Source organism: Petromyzon marinus, unplaced genomic scaffold, assembly GCF_048934315.1.
Source record: "Petromyzon marinus isolate PM22_M1 ecotype Great Lakes invasive population unplaced genomic scaffold, UKy_Petmar_22M1.pri1.0 PM_Scaffold_83, whole genome shotgun sequence".
Lineage (NCBI taxonomy): Eukaryota > Metazoa > Chordata > Hyperoartia > Petromyzontiformes > Petromyzontidae > Petromyzon > Petromyzon marinus.
This window is the reverse complement of record NW_027423692.1, coordinates 123839-141946: the sequence shown is the minus strand read 5'-3', so window position 1 is coordinate 141946 and position 18108 is coordinate 123839. Positions and strand designations below refer to the sequence as shown.

Here is an 18108-nt window from a genome sequence, read left to right as displayed (position 1 = left end):
GCACAGGAGGTCGTGATTTAGATCACTGGACCCTGTGAGATGTTGACTACCTCGCCAGGTACACAGGAGGTCGTGGGTTCTATCCCTGGACCCTGTGAGATGTTGACTACCTCGCCAGGTACACAGGAGGTCGTGATTTAGATCCCTGGACCCTGTGAGATGTTGACTACCTCGCCTGGTATACAGGAGGTCGTGGGTTCGATCCCTGGACACTGTGAGATGTTCACTACCTCACCAGGTCTACAGGAGGTCTCTCACCGTTCAGTATGATCGCTGGACCCTGTGAGATGTTGACTACCTCGCCTGGCCTACAGGAGGTCGTGGGTTCGATCCCTGGACCCTGTGAGATGTTGACTACCTCGCCTGGTGTACAGGAGGTCGTGGGTTCGATCCCTGGACCCTGTGAGATGTTGACTACCTCGCCCGGTACACAGGAGGTCGTGGGTTCGATCCCTGGACCCTGTGAAATGTTGACTACCTCGCCTGGTGTACAGGAGGTCGTGGGTTCGATCCCTGGACCCTGTGAGATGTTGACTACCTCGCCTGGTACACAGGAGGTCGTGGGTTCGATCCCTGGACCCTGTGAGATGTTGACTACCTCGCCTGGTACACAGGAGGTCGTGGGTTCGATCCCTGTGAGATGTTGACTACCTCGACCGGTACACAGGAGGTCGTGGGTTCGATGCCTGTGAGATGTTGACTACCTCGCCTGGTACACAGGAGGTCGTGGGTTCGATCCCTGTGAGATGTTGACTACCTCGCCTGGTACACAGGAGGTCGTGGGTTCGATGCCTGTGAGATGTTGACTACCTCGCCTGGTACACAGGAGCTCGTGGGTTCGATCCCTGTGAGATGTTGACTACCTCGCCTGGTACCTAGGAGGCCGTGGGTTCGATCCCTGGACCCTGTGAGATGTTGACTACCTCGCCTGGTACACAGGAGGTCGTGGGTTCGATCCCTGGTCCCTGTGAGATGTTGACTACCTCGCCTGGTACACAGGAGGTCGTGGGTTAGATCCCTGTACCCTGTGAGATGTTGACTACGTCGCCTGGTACACAGGAGGTCGTGGGTTGAATCGCTGGACCCTGTGAGATGTTGACTACCTCGCCTGGTCTACAGGAGGTCGTGGGTTCGATCCCTGGACCCTGTGAGATGTTGACTACCTCGCCTGGTACACAGAAGGTCGTGGGTTCTATCCCTGGACCCTGTGAGATGTTGACTACCTCGCCTGGTACACAGGAGGTCGTGGGTTGAATCGCTGGACCCTGTGAGATGTTGACTACCTCGCCTGGTGTACAGGAAGTCGTGGGTTCGACCCTAGACCCTGTGAGATGTTGACTACCTCGCCTGGTACACAGGAGGTCGTGGGTCCGAACCCTGGACCCTGTGAGATTTTGACTACCTCGCCTGGTGTACAGGAGGTCGTAGGTTCGATCCCTGGACCCTGTGAGATGTTGACTACCTCGCCTGGTACACAGGAGGTCGTAGGTTCGATCCCTGGACCCTGTGAGATGTTGACTACCTCGCCTGGTACACAGGAGGTCGTGGGTTCGATCCCAGGACCCTGTGAGATGTCGAACCCACGACCTCCTGCGTACCAGGCGAGGTAGTCAACATCTCAGTAGCCACCACTCACCCACCCACTCACTCACTTACTCACCCACTCACTTACTCACCCACTCACTTACTCACCCACTCACTTACTCACCCACTCACTTACTCACCCACTCACTCACTCACCCACTAACTCATCCACCCACTCACTCACTCACCCACTCACTCATTCACTCACCCACTCACCCACTCATTCATTCACTCACGCACTCACTCACCCACTCACCCACTCACTCACTCACCCACTCACTCACTCACCCACCCACTCACCCACTCACTCACCCACCCACTCACTCACTCACTGACCCACTCACCCACTCACTCACTCAATCACTCACCCACTCACTCACCACCCACCCTCCAACTCACACACTCACCCACCCACTCACTCACCACCCACCCACTCACCCATTCACCCACTCACTCACTCACCCATTCACCCACCCACCTACTCACTCACTCCCTCACCCACCCACTCACTCAATCACTCAATCACTCACTCACTCACTAACCCACTCACCCACCCACTCACCTGCTCACCCACCCACTCACCCACTCACTCAACCACCCACCCACTCAGTCACCACCCACCCTCCAACTCACACACTCACCCACCCACTCACTCACCACCCACCCACTCACCCATTCGCTCACCCACTCACTCACCCACTCACCCATTCACCCACCTACCTACTCACTCACTCCCTCACCCACCCACTCACTCAATCACTCAATCACTCACTCACTCACTAACCCACTCACCCACCCACTCACCCACTCACCCACCCACCAATTCACCCACCCACCTACTCACTCACTCACCCACCCACTCACTCACTAACCCACTCACCCACCCACTCACCTGCTCACCCACCCACTCACCCACTCACTCACTCACCCACCCACTCACTCACTCACTCACCCACCCGCTCACTCACCCACTCACTCACCCACTCACCCACTCACTCACCCACCCACTCACCCACTCACCCACTCACTTACCCACCCACCCACTCACCCACCCACTCACCCACTCACTCACCCACTCACCCACTCACTCACCCACTCACTCACTCACTCACCCACCCACTCACCCACTCAATCACCCACCCACTCACTCACTCACTCACTGACCCACTCACCCACTCACTCACTCACCCACTCACTCACTCACTCACCCACTCACTCACTAACTCACCCACTCACACACCCACTCACCTACTCACCCAATCACCCACTCACTCACCACCCACCCTCCAACTCACACACTCACTCACTCATCCACTCACTCACCCACCCGCTCACTCACCCACCCACTCACTCACCACCCACCCACTCACCCATTCACCCACTCACTCACTCACCCACTCACCCATTCACCCACCCACCTACTCACTCACTCACCCACCCACTCACTCACTAACTCACTCACCCACTCACCCACTCACTCACCCACTCACCCACTCACCCACCCACCCACTCACCCACCCACTCACCCACTCACTCACCCACCCACTCACCCACCCACTCACCCCCCACTCACCCCCAGGATGGAGGGTGAGTGTTTGCTGCGGGTGGATGTTGAAAGGCGGCTGGCTGACGTCCACCGATGGGTGGACGACTTCTCCAGCTCACGCCCCGAGTTGGAGTCTAAGGTGGAGCGACTCCGTGAGAAGTTGTCCACCCTGCAGAGGGAGCACTTACAGGTGAGTGAGTGAGTGGGTGAGTGGGTGAGTGAGTGAGTGGGTGAGTGAGTGGGTGGGTGGGTGAGTGAGTGAGTGAGTGGGTGGGTGAGTGAGTGAGTGGGTGAGTGGGTGAGTGAGTGGGTGAGTGGGTGAGTGAGTGGGTGAGTGGGTGAGTGAGTGAGTGTATGGGTGGGTGAGTGAGTGAGTGAGTGGGCGAGTGAGTGAGTAAGTGGGTGGGTGGGTGTGTGAGTGAGTGAGTGAGTGGGTGAGTGAGTGAGTGGGTGAGTGAGTGGGTGAATGGGTGAGTGTCCTTGACACCAGGACCTACCGTGGAGCTGATCTGCCCTCTGACCATCGACTAGTCATCTGTAAGATGCGCCTGCCATTCTTCCACTCCGGTGGTGGGTGTACACCCAGGACCCCATTCCCACCTAAAGTGGCCTGGTCTCAGTTATCTGATGAAAGTTGCAAGCGAGAATTTCATCATTGCTTGCGGCTGGGGTTGGCATCGTCCCCGACTCCTCCTGATGTCGAGGGTAAATGGGCGAGGTTTAGGACTGTGACTCATGCAGCTACAATGGCTGCTTTGGGTACGCGGTCCAGACCTCCCCAGAGACCCTGGCTGACAGAGAAGGTGTTCAGAATGGTTGAGAAAAATCGACAGGCCCACTGTCATCGGCTACAACATCCCACGTCAGAGAATGAGGAGGCTTACCGCAGCCTTCGCTCGGAGGTTCGGAGAGCCGTGAGGCGCTGCAAGGATGGGTGGTGGTCGCGGGTTGCTGAGGAGATGGAGTCTGCCTCAATAACCCGTGATCACAAATCTCTATTTAACTCCATCAAAAAAGTAACCTGCAGCGCCACACCTATTGCCATCATTAGGGGAAAAAACGGTGATCCAATCTCCGACCCCCAGGAAGGATTATTCAACATCGCCTTGCCAGGCACGCTGAGGAGAGGCTTGCGGAGCCCCAATGCGGTTTCAGGGAAGGGCGGTCCTGCACAGATGCCATATTGTCTGTCCGTCTGCTACAGCAGAGGTGTAGGGAATTCCAGCAAGACCTACATCTCTGCTTTATTGACCTGGTCAAGGCCTATGATACCATCAGTAGGCCTGGGCTCTGAGTCGTTCTTCGTGCTTTTGGAGTCCCTGACCTCTGCTCACGATCATTAAAGACCTTCATGATGGTGAGCAGGCCCGGGTAAAACTACGTGGCCGGGAGTCAGAGCCATTCCCTGTACACCTTGGGGTGCGACAGGGATGTCCTCTCGCTCCCACATTATTAAACATCTATTTTGACCACGTAGTTCGTGAAGCCTTCAATAGCTGTACCGGGGGAATCTCCATATGGTACAGATATAATGGGAGGCTGATCGATGCCCGGGTGCGGTCAAGGGATGGCTCCCTATTGCTCAACCACGTTAAGTATGCCGATGATTTGGTAATAGCTGCTCAGTCAGAGGAGGAGTTGGAGACGCTGCTGCTGAGACTGGAGCGTGCCACTAAGAGGTGGGGCCTTACCATCAGCCCCACCAAAACTAAGCACCTGCCTGGGTATTTTGTACCATCGGACACTCCACCCCCACAACTCCCAATCGGTGATGGGGCAGTTGTGGAGAGAGTGGAGAGTTTCCCATACCTGGGCAGTGTGCTTATGACCGGCTCCAGTTTAAAAGCAGAGGTCTAACTCCGAATCAGTCGAGCGGCAATATCTTTTCATCGGTTGCGTAACGCTGTGTGGAAGCTACCTGGTCTGTCGCTCCGCACTAAGCTTCAGGTCTTCTCGGCCACGGTCATTCCCTACCTTCTCTACGCTTGCGAAACGGGGACCCCCTTAATGGAACATCTTCGCCGGTTGGAAACATTTAGGCTGGCCTGCCTACAATCCATCCTGGGTTTAACCAGGCTGGATTGTGTGAGGAACTCAAAAATCCTTGAAAGATCTGGGCAGGGTCCCATCGGTGAGCTCCTCCGGCAAGGCTGTGATGGCTGGGTCATGTAGCCCGCATGCCCAGCCACCGCATGCCGAAACAGCTTTTGTTCGGCCGGATTGAGGGGGCTAAGTGGGCGCGGCACGGGCTAGAGAAGAGATGGAGTGATGTGGTACAGGAGAACGTGGAGCTGAGTGGACTTGCCGATGACCGGTACCAGCGGTGTCAAGATCGGCCTCTGTGGAGGAGGCTCGTGAAGGAGGCTACTGGGCAGTTGGAGGCAGTCGCCCTCCAACAACAACGGAGGGCGGAGGAGCGACGCTCACAACAACGAGCGGAGCGCCGGGTGGCTAAAGCACAGCAAGTTGGCACAGTAGGGGGCACAGGTGGTGCATCAGCCAGTCATCTCAGTCAGTCGACCCGTGGCACCTGCTGGGTCTGCCCCGTGACCTCCTGCCAGCGGGCGTTCGACACTTCACGTGGCCTCAAGGTGCACATAGCCTGGCACAAGCGTCGTGGTGACGTCACCACCACTTATTTGCGAATGGCGGTTGTTGTTGTTGTCTGTGTGTGTGACTGTGTATCTGTCTGTGTGTGTCTGTGTGTGTATCTGTCTGTGTGTCTGTGTGTGTGTCTGTGTGTGTGTCTGTGTGTGTCTCTGTGTGTGTGTCGCTGTGTGTGTGTATCTGTGTGTGTGTGTCTCTCTGTGTGCGTGTCTCTGTGTGTGTCTGTGTGTGTGTCTCTCTGTGTGTGTCTCTCTGTGTGTGTGTCTCTGTGTGTGTCTGTGTGTGTCTCTGTGTGTGTATCTGTGTGTGTGTCTCTGTGTGTGTGTATCTGTGTGTGTGTATCTGTGTGTGTGTATCTGTGTGTGTCTCTGTGTGTGTGTATCTGTGTGTGTGTATCTGTGTGTGTGTATCTGTGTGTGTCTCTGTGTGTGTATGTGACTGTGTGTATCTGTGTCTGTGTGTGTCTGTGTCTGTTTGTATCTGTGTCTGTGTGTATCTGTGTCTGTGTGTATCTGTATGTGTCTGTGTGTGTGTCTGTGTGTATTTCTGTGACTGTGTGTGTGTCTGTGTGTGTGTCTCTGTGTGTGTATATGACTGTGTGTGTCTCTGTGTCTGTGTGTGTATCTCTGTGTGTGTATGTGTCTGTGTGTCTCTGTGTGTGTATCTGTGTGTGTGTATCTGTGTGTGTATCTCTGTGACTGTGTGTGACTGTGTGTGTGTCTCTGTGTGTGTCTGTGTGTGTGTGTCTCTGTGTGTACTGTGTGTGTGTATCTGTGTGTGTATCTCTGTGACTGTGTGTCTCTGTGACTGTGTGTGACTGTGTGTGTGTGTGTACTGTGTGTGTGTGTACTGTGTGTGTGTGTCTGTGTGTGTCTCTGTGTGTGTGTCTCTGTGTGTGTAGGCACAGGCTGTGATTCTCTCACAGCTGCTCAGCAGAGACTTCTGGCGTGGCCACGAGCTCCCTCTGCTGTCTGTGGATCCGAGCGAGGCTCTGGGTGAGGCTCTCAGAGCCGGCCTGGCTTACGTGAAGAGCCACGCCTCTGGTACGACCACAACTACCCAGCTCAGCGTGGAGTCTGGGGTGAGTGGATGGGTGGGTGAGTGAGTGGGTGGGTGAGTGGGTGAGTGAGTGGGTGAGTGGGTGAGTGGGTGGGTGAGTGGGTGGGTGAGTGAGTGGGTGAGTGAGTGGGTGGGTGAGTAGGTGGGTGGGTGAGTGAGTGGGTGGGTGGGTGAGTGGGTGGGTGAGTGAGTGGGTGAGTGAGTGGGTGAGTGGGTGGGTGGGTGAGTGGGTGGGTGAGTGAGTGGGTGGGTGAGTGGGTGGGTGAGTAGGTGGGTGGGTGAGTGAGTGGGTGGGTGAGTGGGTGGGTGAGTGAGTGGGTGAGTGAGTGGGTGAGTGGGTGGGTGGGTGAGTGGGTGGGTGAGTGAGTGGGTAGGTGGGTGAGTGGGTGAGTGGGTGAGTGGGTGGGTGGGTGAGTGGGTGAGTGGGTGAGTGAGTGGGTGGGTGAGTGGGTGGGTGAGTGGGTAGGTGGGTGAGTGAGTGGGTGGATGGGTGGGTGAGTGGGTGGGTGGGTGGGTGAGTGAGTGAGTGGGTGGGTGAGTGAGTGAGTGGGTGGGTGGGTAGGTGGGTGGGTGAGTGAGTGGGTGGTTGAGTGAGTGAGTGGGTGAGTGGGTGAGTGCGTGGGTGGGTGGGTGAGTGGGTGAGTGAGTGGGTCAGTGAGTGGGTGGGTGGGTGAGTGGGTAGGTGGGTGGGTGGGTGGGTGAGTGAGTGAGTGGGTGGGTGGGTAGGTGGGTGGGTGAGTGGGTGGATGGGTGGGTGAGTGAGTGGGTGGATGGGTGGGTGAGTGGGTGGGTGGGTGGGTGAGTGAGTGAGTGGGTGGGTGGGTGAGTGGGTAGGTGGGTGGGTGGGTGAGTGAGTGGGTGGATGGGTGGGTGAGTGGGTGGGTGGGTGGGTGAGTGAGTGAGTGAGTGGGTGGGTGAGTGAGTGAGTGAGTGGGTGGGTGGGTAGGTGGGTGGGTGAGTGAGTGAGTGGGTGGGTGAGTGAGTGAGTGGGTGGGTGAGTGAGTGGGTGAGTGGGTAGGTGGGTGGGTGAGTGGGTGAGTGAGTGAGTGGGTGGTTGAGTGAGTGAGTGGGTGAGTGAGTGAGTGAGTGGGTGAGTGGGTGAGTGGGTGGGTGAGTGAGTGAGTGAGTGGGTGAGTGGGTGAGTGGGTGGGTGAGTGAGTGAGTGAGTGGGTGGGTGGGTAGGTGGGTGGGTGAGTGAGTGAGTGGGTGGGTGAGTGAGTGAGTGGGTGAGTGGGTGAGTGGGTGGGTGAGTGAGTGAGTGAGTGGGTGAGTGGGTGAGTGGGTGGGTGAGTGTTATGGTCACGTGGTTGCTGTAGGTGAGTGAGGCTGACATGGTGCTGAGAGCCTTGGCCGACCGTCTGAGGCAGCGGATCGAGCAGCTCAACTACAAGGTGATCGAGCGTTGTTCCCTCTCACTCACTCACCCACCAACTCACTCACTCACCAACTCACTCACCCACTCACCCACTCACTCACCCACTCACCCACTCACTCACCAACTCACCAACTCACTCACCAACCCACACCTTACCATGTTTCCCTGTCTGTTACTCCGAGTGTAGAAGCAGATTCTGCGGCAATCTCTCTCGTCACAATCAGCTCCGCAATCATCGTCACAATCATCATCACAATCATCATCACAATCATCATCACAATCAGCCCCACAATCATCGTCACAATCATCATCATCATCATCGGCGGCTTCTCCACTCATCGCTGCAACCGAAGCCGCCTCCTCCGTCCTGGAGGCGGAGCTCCGCGCCGTGCGGGCCCAGGCCGCCACGGAGCTCCGCGAGGGGGACCTCGCCCTGAGGCTGCGCTCCCTCCTCCTCCGTGAGGCCGCCGCCTTCAGGAGGCAGCTGCAGCCCCTCGGTGGAGGCGGAGCGCAAGGAGGCCGGTGGGTCCCAGCGCGGAGCTCCGCGAGGGGGACCGGTTGGTGGGTCCCCGGGGTGGAGAGTTGCATTGGAGGGGTCCCAGCGCGGAGCTCCACGAGGGGGACCAGGTAGTGGTCCCGGGGGTGGAGAGTTGCATTGCAAGGGCCCCAGCGCGGAGCTCCACGAGGGGGACCAGGTAGTGGTCCCGGGGGGAGAGTTGCAATGCAGAGGCCCCAGCGCGGAGCTCCACGAGGGGGACCAGGTAGTGGTCCCGGGGGTGGAGAGTTGCATTGCAAGGGCCCCAGCGCGGAGCTCCACGAGGGGGACCAGGTAGTGGTCCCGGGTGGAGAGTTGCATTGCAGCGGCCCCAGCGCGGAGCTCCACGAGGGGGACCGGGTGGTGGGTCCCCGGGGTGGAGAGTTGCATTGCAAGGGCCCCAGCGCGGAGCTCCACGAGGGGGACCGGGTGGTGGTGCAGGGGGAGAGTTGCATTGCAGAGGCCCCAGCGCGGAGCTCCACGAGGGGGACCGGGTGGTGGGTCCCCGGGGTGGAGAGTTGCATTGCAGGGGTCCCAGCGCGGAGCTCCGCGAGGGGGACCGGGTGGTGGGTCCCCGGGGTGGAGAGTTGCATTGCAGGGGTCCCAGCGCGGAGCTCCGCGAGGGGGACCGGGTAGTGGTCCCCTTAGGGAGAGTTGCATTGCAAGGGTCCCAGCGTGGAGCTCCGCGAGAGGGACCGGGTGGTGGGTCCCCGGTTGGAGAGTTGCATTGCAGGGGCCCTAGCGTGGAGCTCCACGAGGGGGACCGGGTGGTGGTTCCCCGGGGGGAGAGTTGCATTGCAGGGGTCCCAGCGCGGAGCTCCACGAGGGGGACCGGGTGGTGGTCCAGGGGGAGAGTTGCATTGCAGAGGCCCCAGCACGGAGCTCCGCGAGGGGGACCGGGTGGTGCGTCCCCGGGTGGAGAGTTGCATTGCAGGGGTCCCAGCGCGGAGCTCCACGAGGGGGACCAGTTAGTGGTCCAGGGGGAGAGTTGCATTGCAGAGGCCCCATCGCGGAGCTCCGTCTCCCACTCCTCTCTTCCTCCTCCCCCCCCCAGGCTCCTGGCGGAGCTCCGTCGACCGCCATCTCCTCCTCTGCCCAGAGACCCAGGTAACCATGGCAACGCGCAGAGACCCTCTGGGTAACCATGGCAACGCGCAGAGACCCTCTGGGTAACCATGGCAACGCGCAGAGACTCTCTGGGTAACCATGGCAACGCGCAGAGACTCTCTGGGTAACCATAGCAACGCGCAGAGACCCCCTGGGTATTGTTTATTGATTGTTGTTGTTGTTGTTTATTGATTGTTGATCATTGATTGTTGATTATTGATTGTTGTTATTGATTAGTGATTGTTATTGATTATCGATATTGATTGTTGTTGATTGTTGTCATGGATTATTGATTTTGATTGATTGTTATTGATTATTAATTGTTATTGTTTAATTATTGTTGTTATTGCTTATTGATTGTTGTTGTTAATCATTGATTGTAGTTATTTTTTATTGATTGTTGATCATTCATTGTTGATTATTGATTGTTGTTATTGATTAGTGATTGCTATTGATTATCGATATTGATTGTGTTGATTGTTGTCATGGATTAATGATTATTGATTGATTGTTATTGATTATTCTCCTTGATTGTTGTTATTGATTATAAATTGTCATTGTTTAATGATTGTTGTTATTGATTGTTGATTTTTGTTATTGATTGTTGTGACGCATTGCTGTTGTTGTTGATGTTGTTGTTGATGATGTTGATGTTGTTGATGTTGTTGTTGATGTTGTTGATGTTGTTGTTGATGTTGTTGATGTTGTTGATGTTGTTGTTGTTGTTGATGATGTTGATGTTGTTGATGTTGTTGTTGATGTTGTTGTTGTTGTTGATGATGATGTTGTTGTTGATGTTGTTGATGTTGTTGTTGATGTTGTTGTTGTTGATGTTGTTGTTGATGATGTTGTTGATGTTGTTGATGTTGTTGATGATGTTGTTGTTGTTGATGTTGTTGTTGATGATGTTGTTGATGTTGTTGTTGATGTTGTTGATGTTGTTGTTGATGTTGATGTTGTTGTTGTTGATGTTGTTGATGTTGTTGATGTTGATGTTGTTGATGTTGTTGATGTTGTTGTTGATGTTGTTGTTGTTGATGTTGTTGTTGATGATGTTGATGTTGTTGTTGATGTTGTTGTTGATGTTGTTGTTGTTGATGTTGTTGATGATGTTGTTGATGTTGTTGTTGATGTTGTTGTTGATGTTGTTGATGATGTTGTTGATGTTGTTGTTGATGTTGTTGTTGATGTTGTTGATGATGTTGTTGTTGATGTTGTTGTTGATGTTGATGTTGTTGTTGATGATGTTGTTGATGTTGATGTTGTTGTTGATGATGTTGTTGATGATGTTGTTGTTGATGATATTGATGTTGATGTTGTTGTTGATGTTGTTGTTGATGTTGTTGATGACGTTGTTGATGTTGTTGTTGATAATGTTGATGTTGTTGATGTTGTTGTTGATGTTGATGATGTTGTTGTTGATGTTGTTGTTGATGTTGTTGTTGATGTTGTTGATGTTGTTGTTGATGTTGTTGTTGATGTTGATGTTGTTGTTGTTGATGTTGTTGTTGATGTTGTTGTTGATGTTGTTGTTGATGTTGTTGATGATGTTGTTGTTGATGTTGTTGTTGATGATGTTGATGTTGTTGTTGATGTTGTTGTTGATGTTGTTGTTGTTGATGTTGTTGATGATGTTGTTGATGTTGTTGTTGATGTTGTTGTTGATGTTGTTGATGATGTTGTTGATGTTGTTGTTGATGTTGTTGTTGATGTTGTTGATGATGTTGTTGTTGATGTTGTTGTTGATGTTGATGTTGTTGTTGATGATGTTGTTGATGTTGATGTTGTTGTTGATGATGTTGTTGATGATGTTGTTGTTGATGATATTGATGTTGATGTTGTTGTTGATGTTGTTGTTGATGTTGTTGATGACGTTGTTGATGTTGTTGTTGATAATGTTGATGTTGTTGATGTTGTTGTTGATGTTGATGATGTTGTTGATGTTGATGTTGTTGTTGTTGATGTTGTTGTTGATGTTGTTGTTGATGTTGTTGTTGATGTTGTTGATGATGTTGTTGTTGATGTTGTTGATGTTGTTGTTGATGTTGATGATGTTGTTGATGATGTTGTTGATGTTGTTGTTGATGTTGTTGTTGATGTTGATGTTGTTGTTGATGATGTTGTTGTTGTTGATGTTGTTGATGATGTTGTTGTTGTTGATGTTGTTGATGATGTTGTTGTTGTTGATGTTGATGTTGTTGTTGTTGATGTTGATGTTGTTGGTGTTGTTGTTGATGTTGTTGTTGTTGATGTTGTTGATGTTGTTGATGTTGTTGATGTTGATGTTGTTGATGTTGTTGTTGTTGATGTTGTTGATGTTGTTGTTGTTGTTGTTGTTGTTGTTGTTGATGTTGTTGATGTTGTTGTTGATGTTGTTGTTGTTGTTGATGTTGTTGTTGATGTTGTTGATGTTGTTGTTGATGTTGTTGTTGTTGATGTGGATGATGTTGTTGATGATGTTGTTGATGTGGATGATGTTGTTGATGATGTTGTTGATGTGGATGATGTTGTTGATGATGTTGTTGATGTGGATGATGTTGTTGATGATGTTGTTGTTGTTGCAGGTTGCCGTGTGCCTGAGCGAGCGATCCACATCACAACGCAGGAGATCAGTGACGGGCGAATTGTGTCTGAGACCGTGGAGCTTACAGACTCCACTAGCACCTAATAGTACCAGCTAGTACTACTAGTACTAGTAGTACTAGTACTACTAGTACTAGTACTAACTAGTGCCTACTGATACTACTACTAATAGTACCAGCTAGTACTACCAGCTAGTACTACTAACTATTACTAGTAGTACTAGTAGTACTAACTAGTACTACTAATAGTACCAGCTAGTACTATTAACTAGTACTACTAACTAGTACTACTAGTACTACTACTAGTAGTACTACTACTAACTAGTGCCTACTGATACTACTACTAATAGTACCAGCTAGTACTACTAACTAGTACTACTAACTAGTACTACTAACTAGTGCCTACTGATACTACTACTAATAGTACCAGCTAGTACTACTAACTAGTACTACTAACTAGTACTACTAACTAGTGCCTACTGATACTACTACTAATAGTACCAGCTAGTACTACTAGTACTAGTAGTACTAGTACTACTAGTACTACTAGTACTACTACTAGTAGTACTACTACTAACTAGTGCCTACTGATACTACTACTAATAGTACCAGCTAGTACTACTAACTAGTACTACTAACTAGTACTACTAACTAGTACTACTAACTAGTACTACTAACTAGTACTACTAACTAGTGCCCTCTGATACTACTACTAGTAGTACCAGCTAGTACTACTAACTAGTACTACTAACTAGTGCCTACTGATACTACTACTAATAGTGCCAGCTAGTACTACTAACTATTACTAGTACTACTAACTAGTACTACTAACTAGGGCCTACTGATACTACTACTAATAGTGCCAGCTAGTAGTACTAGTACTACTAGTACTGCTACTTACTAGTGTCTACTGATACTACTACTAATAGTACCAGCTAGTACTACTACTAACTAGTACTACTAACTAGTACTACTAACTAGTGCCTACTGATACTACTACTAATGGTACCAGCTAGTACTACTAACTATTACTAGTACTACTAACTAGTACTACTAACTAGGGCCTACTGATACTACTACTAATAGTGCCAGCTAGTACTACTAGTACTAGTACTACTAGTACTGCTACTTACTAGTGTCTACTGATACTACTACTAATAGTACCAGCTAGTACTACTACTAACTTGTATTACTAGTACCTACTAGTAGTACTACTAACTAGTACTACTATTACCTACTAGTAGTACTACTAATTAGTACTACTATTACTACTAGTACTACTAGTACTACTACTAACTAGTGCCTACGGATACTAGTAGTAGTATTAGTAGTATTACTACTACTAATACTAGTAGTATCACTACTAGTAGTCCTAGTATTACTAGTACTACTACTAGTCTGACTAGTAGTAGTACTAGTAGTACTACTACTAGTACTACTACTAACTAGTACCTACTAACTAATACTACTAACTAATAACTACTAACTAGTACTACTACTAACCAGGACGAACTAGTACTACTTAGTACTACTAACTAATACTACTAACTAGTACTACCAAGAGTACTACTAACTAATACTACTAACTAGAACTACCAACAGTACTACTAACTACTGCTAACTAGTACTACCAACAGTACTACTAACTACTACTAACTAGTACTACCAACAGTACTACTAACTAATACTACTAACTAGTACTACCAACAGTACTACTAACTAATACTACTAACTAGTACTACCAACAGTACTACTAACTAATACCACTAACTAGTACTATCAACAGTACTACTAACTACTACTAACTAGTACTACCAACAGTACTACTAGCTACAACTAACTAAATTTTGATTTAAGGCTGTTGTGACTACAGGTACTATTATTCTTGATTCTTTGGGTAAGGTCACCACCACGTTAGAAGGGAAACAATAAAATAATAAAAATATAAAACAATAAAATTATTATTCTTGGTTCTTTGGGTAAAGTCACCACCACGTTAGAAGGGAAACAATAAAATAATAAAAATATAAAACAATAAAATTATTATTCTTGGTTCTTTGGGTAACGTCACCACCACGTAGAAGGGAAACAATAAAATAATAAAAATATAAAACAATAAAATTATTGTAAAACAATAAAATTATTATTCTTGGTTCTTTGGTTAAAGTCACCACCACGTAGAAGGGAAACAATAAAATAATAAAAATATAAAACAATAAAATTATTATTCTTGGTTCTTTGGGTAAAGTCACCACCACGTTAGAAGGGAAACAATAAAATAATAAAAATATAAAACAATAAAATTATTATTCTTGGTTCTTTGGGTAAAGTCACCACCACGTAGATAGGGAAACAATAAAATAATAAAAATATAAAACAATAAAATAATAAAAATATAAAACGATAAAATTCTCACGACGTTTCTACTGTAACACAAAGCAGCAATCATCATCAGGTGTGAAAACCACAGCGAGAATTATTTTGTAAAAAATAAAAACCGCTTGCTCCGCCCCAGCGGTCCCCGCCCACCTTCCAGAACCCTCCGGGTCACGTGACCCACCCAGCGGTCCCCGCCCACCTTCCAGAACCCTCCGGGTCACGTGACCCACCCAGCGGTCCCCGCCCACCTTCCAGAACCCTCCGGGTCACGTGACCCACCCTGCGGTTCCCGCCCACCTTCTAGAACCCTCCGGGTCACGTGACCCACCGGGCGGTCCCCGCCCACTTTCCAGAACCCTCCGGGTCACGTGACCCAGCCAGCGGTCCCCGCCCACCTTCCAGAACCCTCCGGGTCACGTGACCCACCCAGCGGTCCCCGCCCACCTTCCAGAACCCTCCGGGTCACGTGACCCACCCAGCGGTCCCCGCCCACCTTCCAGAACCCTCCGGGTCACGTGACCCACCCAGCGGTCCCCGCCCACCTTCCAGAACCCTCCGGGTCACGTGACACACCCAGCGGTCCCCGCCCACCTTCCAGAACCCTCCGGGTCACGTGACCCACATAGGTGTGTGTGATCCTATAGGTGTGTGTGATCCTATAGGTGTATGTGTGATCCTATAGGCGTGTGTGTGTGGTCCTATAGGTGTGTGATCCTATAGGTGTGTGTGTGATCCTATAGGCGTGTGTGTGTGATCCTATAGGCGTGTGTGTGTGATCCTAAAGGTGTGTGTGTGTGATCCTATAGGTGTGTGTGATCCTATAGGTGTGTGTGTGTGATCCTATAGGTGTGTGTGTGATCCTATAGGTGTGTGTGTGATCCTATAGGCGTGTGTGTGTGATCCTATAGGTGTGTGTGTGTGATCCTATAGGTGTGTGTGTGATCCTATAGGTGTGTGTGATCCTATAGGTGTGTGTGATCCTATAGGTGTGTCTGATCTTATAGGTGTGTGTGATCCTATAGGTGTGTGTGTGTGTGATCCTATAGGTGTATGTGTGATCCTATAGGTGTGTGTGTGATCCTATAGGTGTGTGTGTGATCCTATAGGTGTATGTGTGATCCTATAGGTGTGTGTGTGTGTGTGATCCTATAGGTGTGTGTGTGATACTATAGGTGTGTGTGTGATCCTATAGGTGTGTGTGTGATCCTATAGGTGTGTGTGTGATCTTATAGGTGTGTGTGTGATCCTATAGGTGTGTGTGATACTATAGGTGTGTGTGTGATCCTATAGGTGTGTGTGTGATCCTATAGGTGTGTGTGTGATCTTATAGGTGTGTGTGTGATCCTATAGGTGTGTGTGTGATACTATAGGTGTGTGTGTGATCCTATAGGTGTGTGTGTGATCCTATAGGTGTGTGTGTGATCCTATAGGTGTGTGTGTGATCCTATAGGTGTGTGTGTGATCCTATAGGTGTGTGTGTGATCCTATAGGTGTGTGTGTGATCCTATAGGTGTGTGTGTGATCCTATAGGTGTGTGTGATCCTATAGGTGTGTGTGTGATCCTATAGGTGTGTGTGTGATCCTATAGGTGTGTGTGATCCTATAGGCGTGTGTGTGTGATCCTATAGCCCTGTGTGTGATCCTATAGCCCTGTGTGATCCTATAGGTGTATGTGTGATCCTATAGGTGTGTGTGGTCCTATAGGTGTGTGTGTGATCCTATAGGTGTGTGTGTGTGATCCTATAGGTGTGTGTGTGATCCTATAGGTGTGTGTGTGGTCCTATAGGTGTGTGTGTGATCCTATAGGTGTGTGTGTGATCCTATAGGTGTGTGTGTGATCCTATAAGTGTGTGTGTGATCCTATAGGTGTGTGTGTGATCCTATAGGTGTGTGTGTGATCCTATAGGTGTGTGTGTGATCCTATAGGTGTGTGTGATCCTATAGGTGTGTGTGTGATCCTATAGGTGTGTGTGATCCTATAGGTGTGTGTGTGATCCTATAGGTGTGTGTGATCCTATAGGTGTGTGTGTGATCCTATAGGTGTGTGTGTGATCCTATAGGTGTGTGTGATCCTATAGGTGTGTGTGATCCTATAGGTGTGTGTGTGATCCTATAGGTGTGTGTGATCCTATAGGTGTGTGTGTGATCCTATAGGTGTGTGTGATCCTATAGGTGTGTGTGTGATCCTATAGGTGTGTGTGTGATCCTATAGGTGTGTGTGTGTGATCCTATAGGTGTGTGTGTGTGATCCTATAGGTGTGTGTGTGATACTATAGGTGTGTGTGTGTGATCCTATAGGTGTGTGTGTGATCCTATAGGTGTGTGTGTGTGATCTTATAGGTGTATGTGTGATCCTATAGGTGTGTGTGTGTGATCCTATAGGTGTGTGTGATCCTATAGGTGTGTGATCCTATAGGTGTGTGTGTGATCCTATAGGTGTGTGTGTGTGTGATCCTATAGGTGTGTGTGTGATCCTATAGGTGTGTGTGTGATCCTATAGGTGTGTGTGTGATCCTATAGGTGTGTGTGATCCTATAGGTCTGTGTGTGATCCTATAGGTGTGTGTGTGATCCTATAGGTGTGTGTGTGATCCTATAGGTGTGTGTGTGGTCCTATAGGTGTGTGTGTGATCCTATAGGTGTGTGTGTGTGATCCTATAGGTGTGTGTGTGATCCTATAGGTGTGTGTGTGACCCTATAGGTGTGTGTGATCCTATAGGCGTGTGTGTGTGATCCTATAGCCCTGTGTGTGATCCTATAGCCCTGTGTGATCCTATAGGTGTATGTGTGATCCTATAGGTGTGTGTGGTCCTATAGGTGTGTGTGTGATCCTATAGGTGTGTGTGTGTGATCCTATAGGTGTGTGTGTGATCCTATAGGTGTGTGTGTGGTCCTATAGGTGTGTGTGTGTGTGATCCTATAGGTGTGTGTGTGATCCTATAGGTGTGTGTGTGATCCTATAGGTGTGTGTGTGATCCTATAGGTGTGTGTGTGATCCTATAGGTGTGTGTGTGATCCTATAGGTGTGTGTGTGTGATCCTATAGGTGTGTGTGTGATCCTATAGGTGTGTGTGATCCTATAGGTGTGTGTGATCCTATAGCTGTGTGTGTGATCCTATAGGTGTGTGTGATCCTATAGGTGTGTGTGTGATCCTATAGGTGTGTGTGTGATCCTATAGGTGTGTGTGTGATCCTATAGGTGTGTGTGTGATCCTATAGGTGTGTGTGATCCTATAGGTGTGTGTGTGTGTGATCCTATAGGTGTGTGTAATCCTATAGGTGTGTGTGTGATCCTATAGGTGTGTGTGATCCTATAGGTGTGTGTGTGATCCTAT

The 18108-nt window shown here is 49.7% G+C and overlaps 1 protein-coding gene across 1 annotated transcript in view; it reads left to right on the top strand.

The window, feature by feature from the left end:
- The window catches only part of LOC116938093 (uncharacterized), a 22482-nt gene extending 7619 nt beyond the window's left edge, over window positions 1-14863 (top strand). The window contains exons 3-8 of the mRNA XM_076064857.1: window positions 3164-3320; window positions 6639-6818; window positions 8113-8187; window positions 8359-8693; window positions 9761-9813; window positions 12378-14863. Coding sequence (XP_075920972.1) covers window positions 3164-3320; window positions 6639-6818; window positions 8113-8187; window positions 8359-8693; window positions 9761-9813; window positions 12378-12481 — 904 coding nt within the window. The 3' untranslated portion in view covers window positions 12482-14863. The remainder of the gene's footprint in view (window positions 1-3163; window positions 3321-6638; window positions 6819-8112; window positions 8188-8358; window positions 8694-9760; window positions 9814-12377) is intronic.
- Window positions 14864-18108: the final 3245 nt, after the last annotated feature.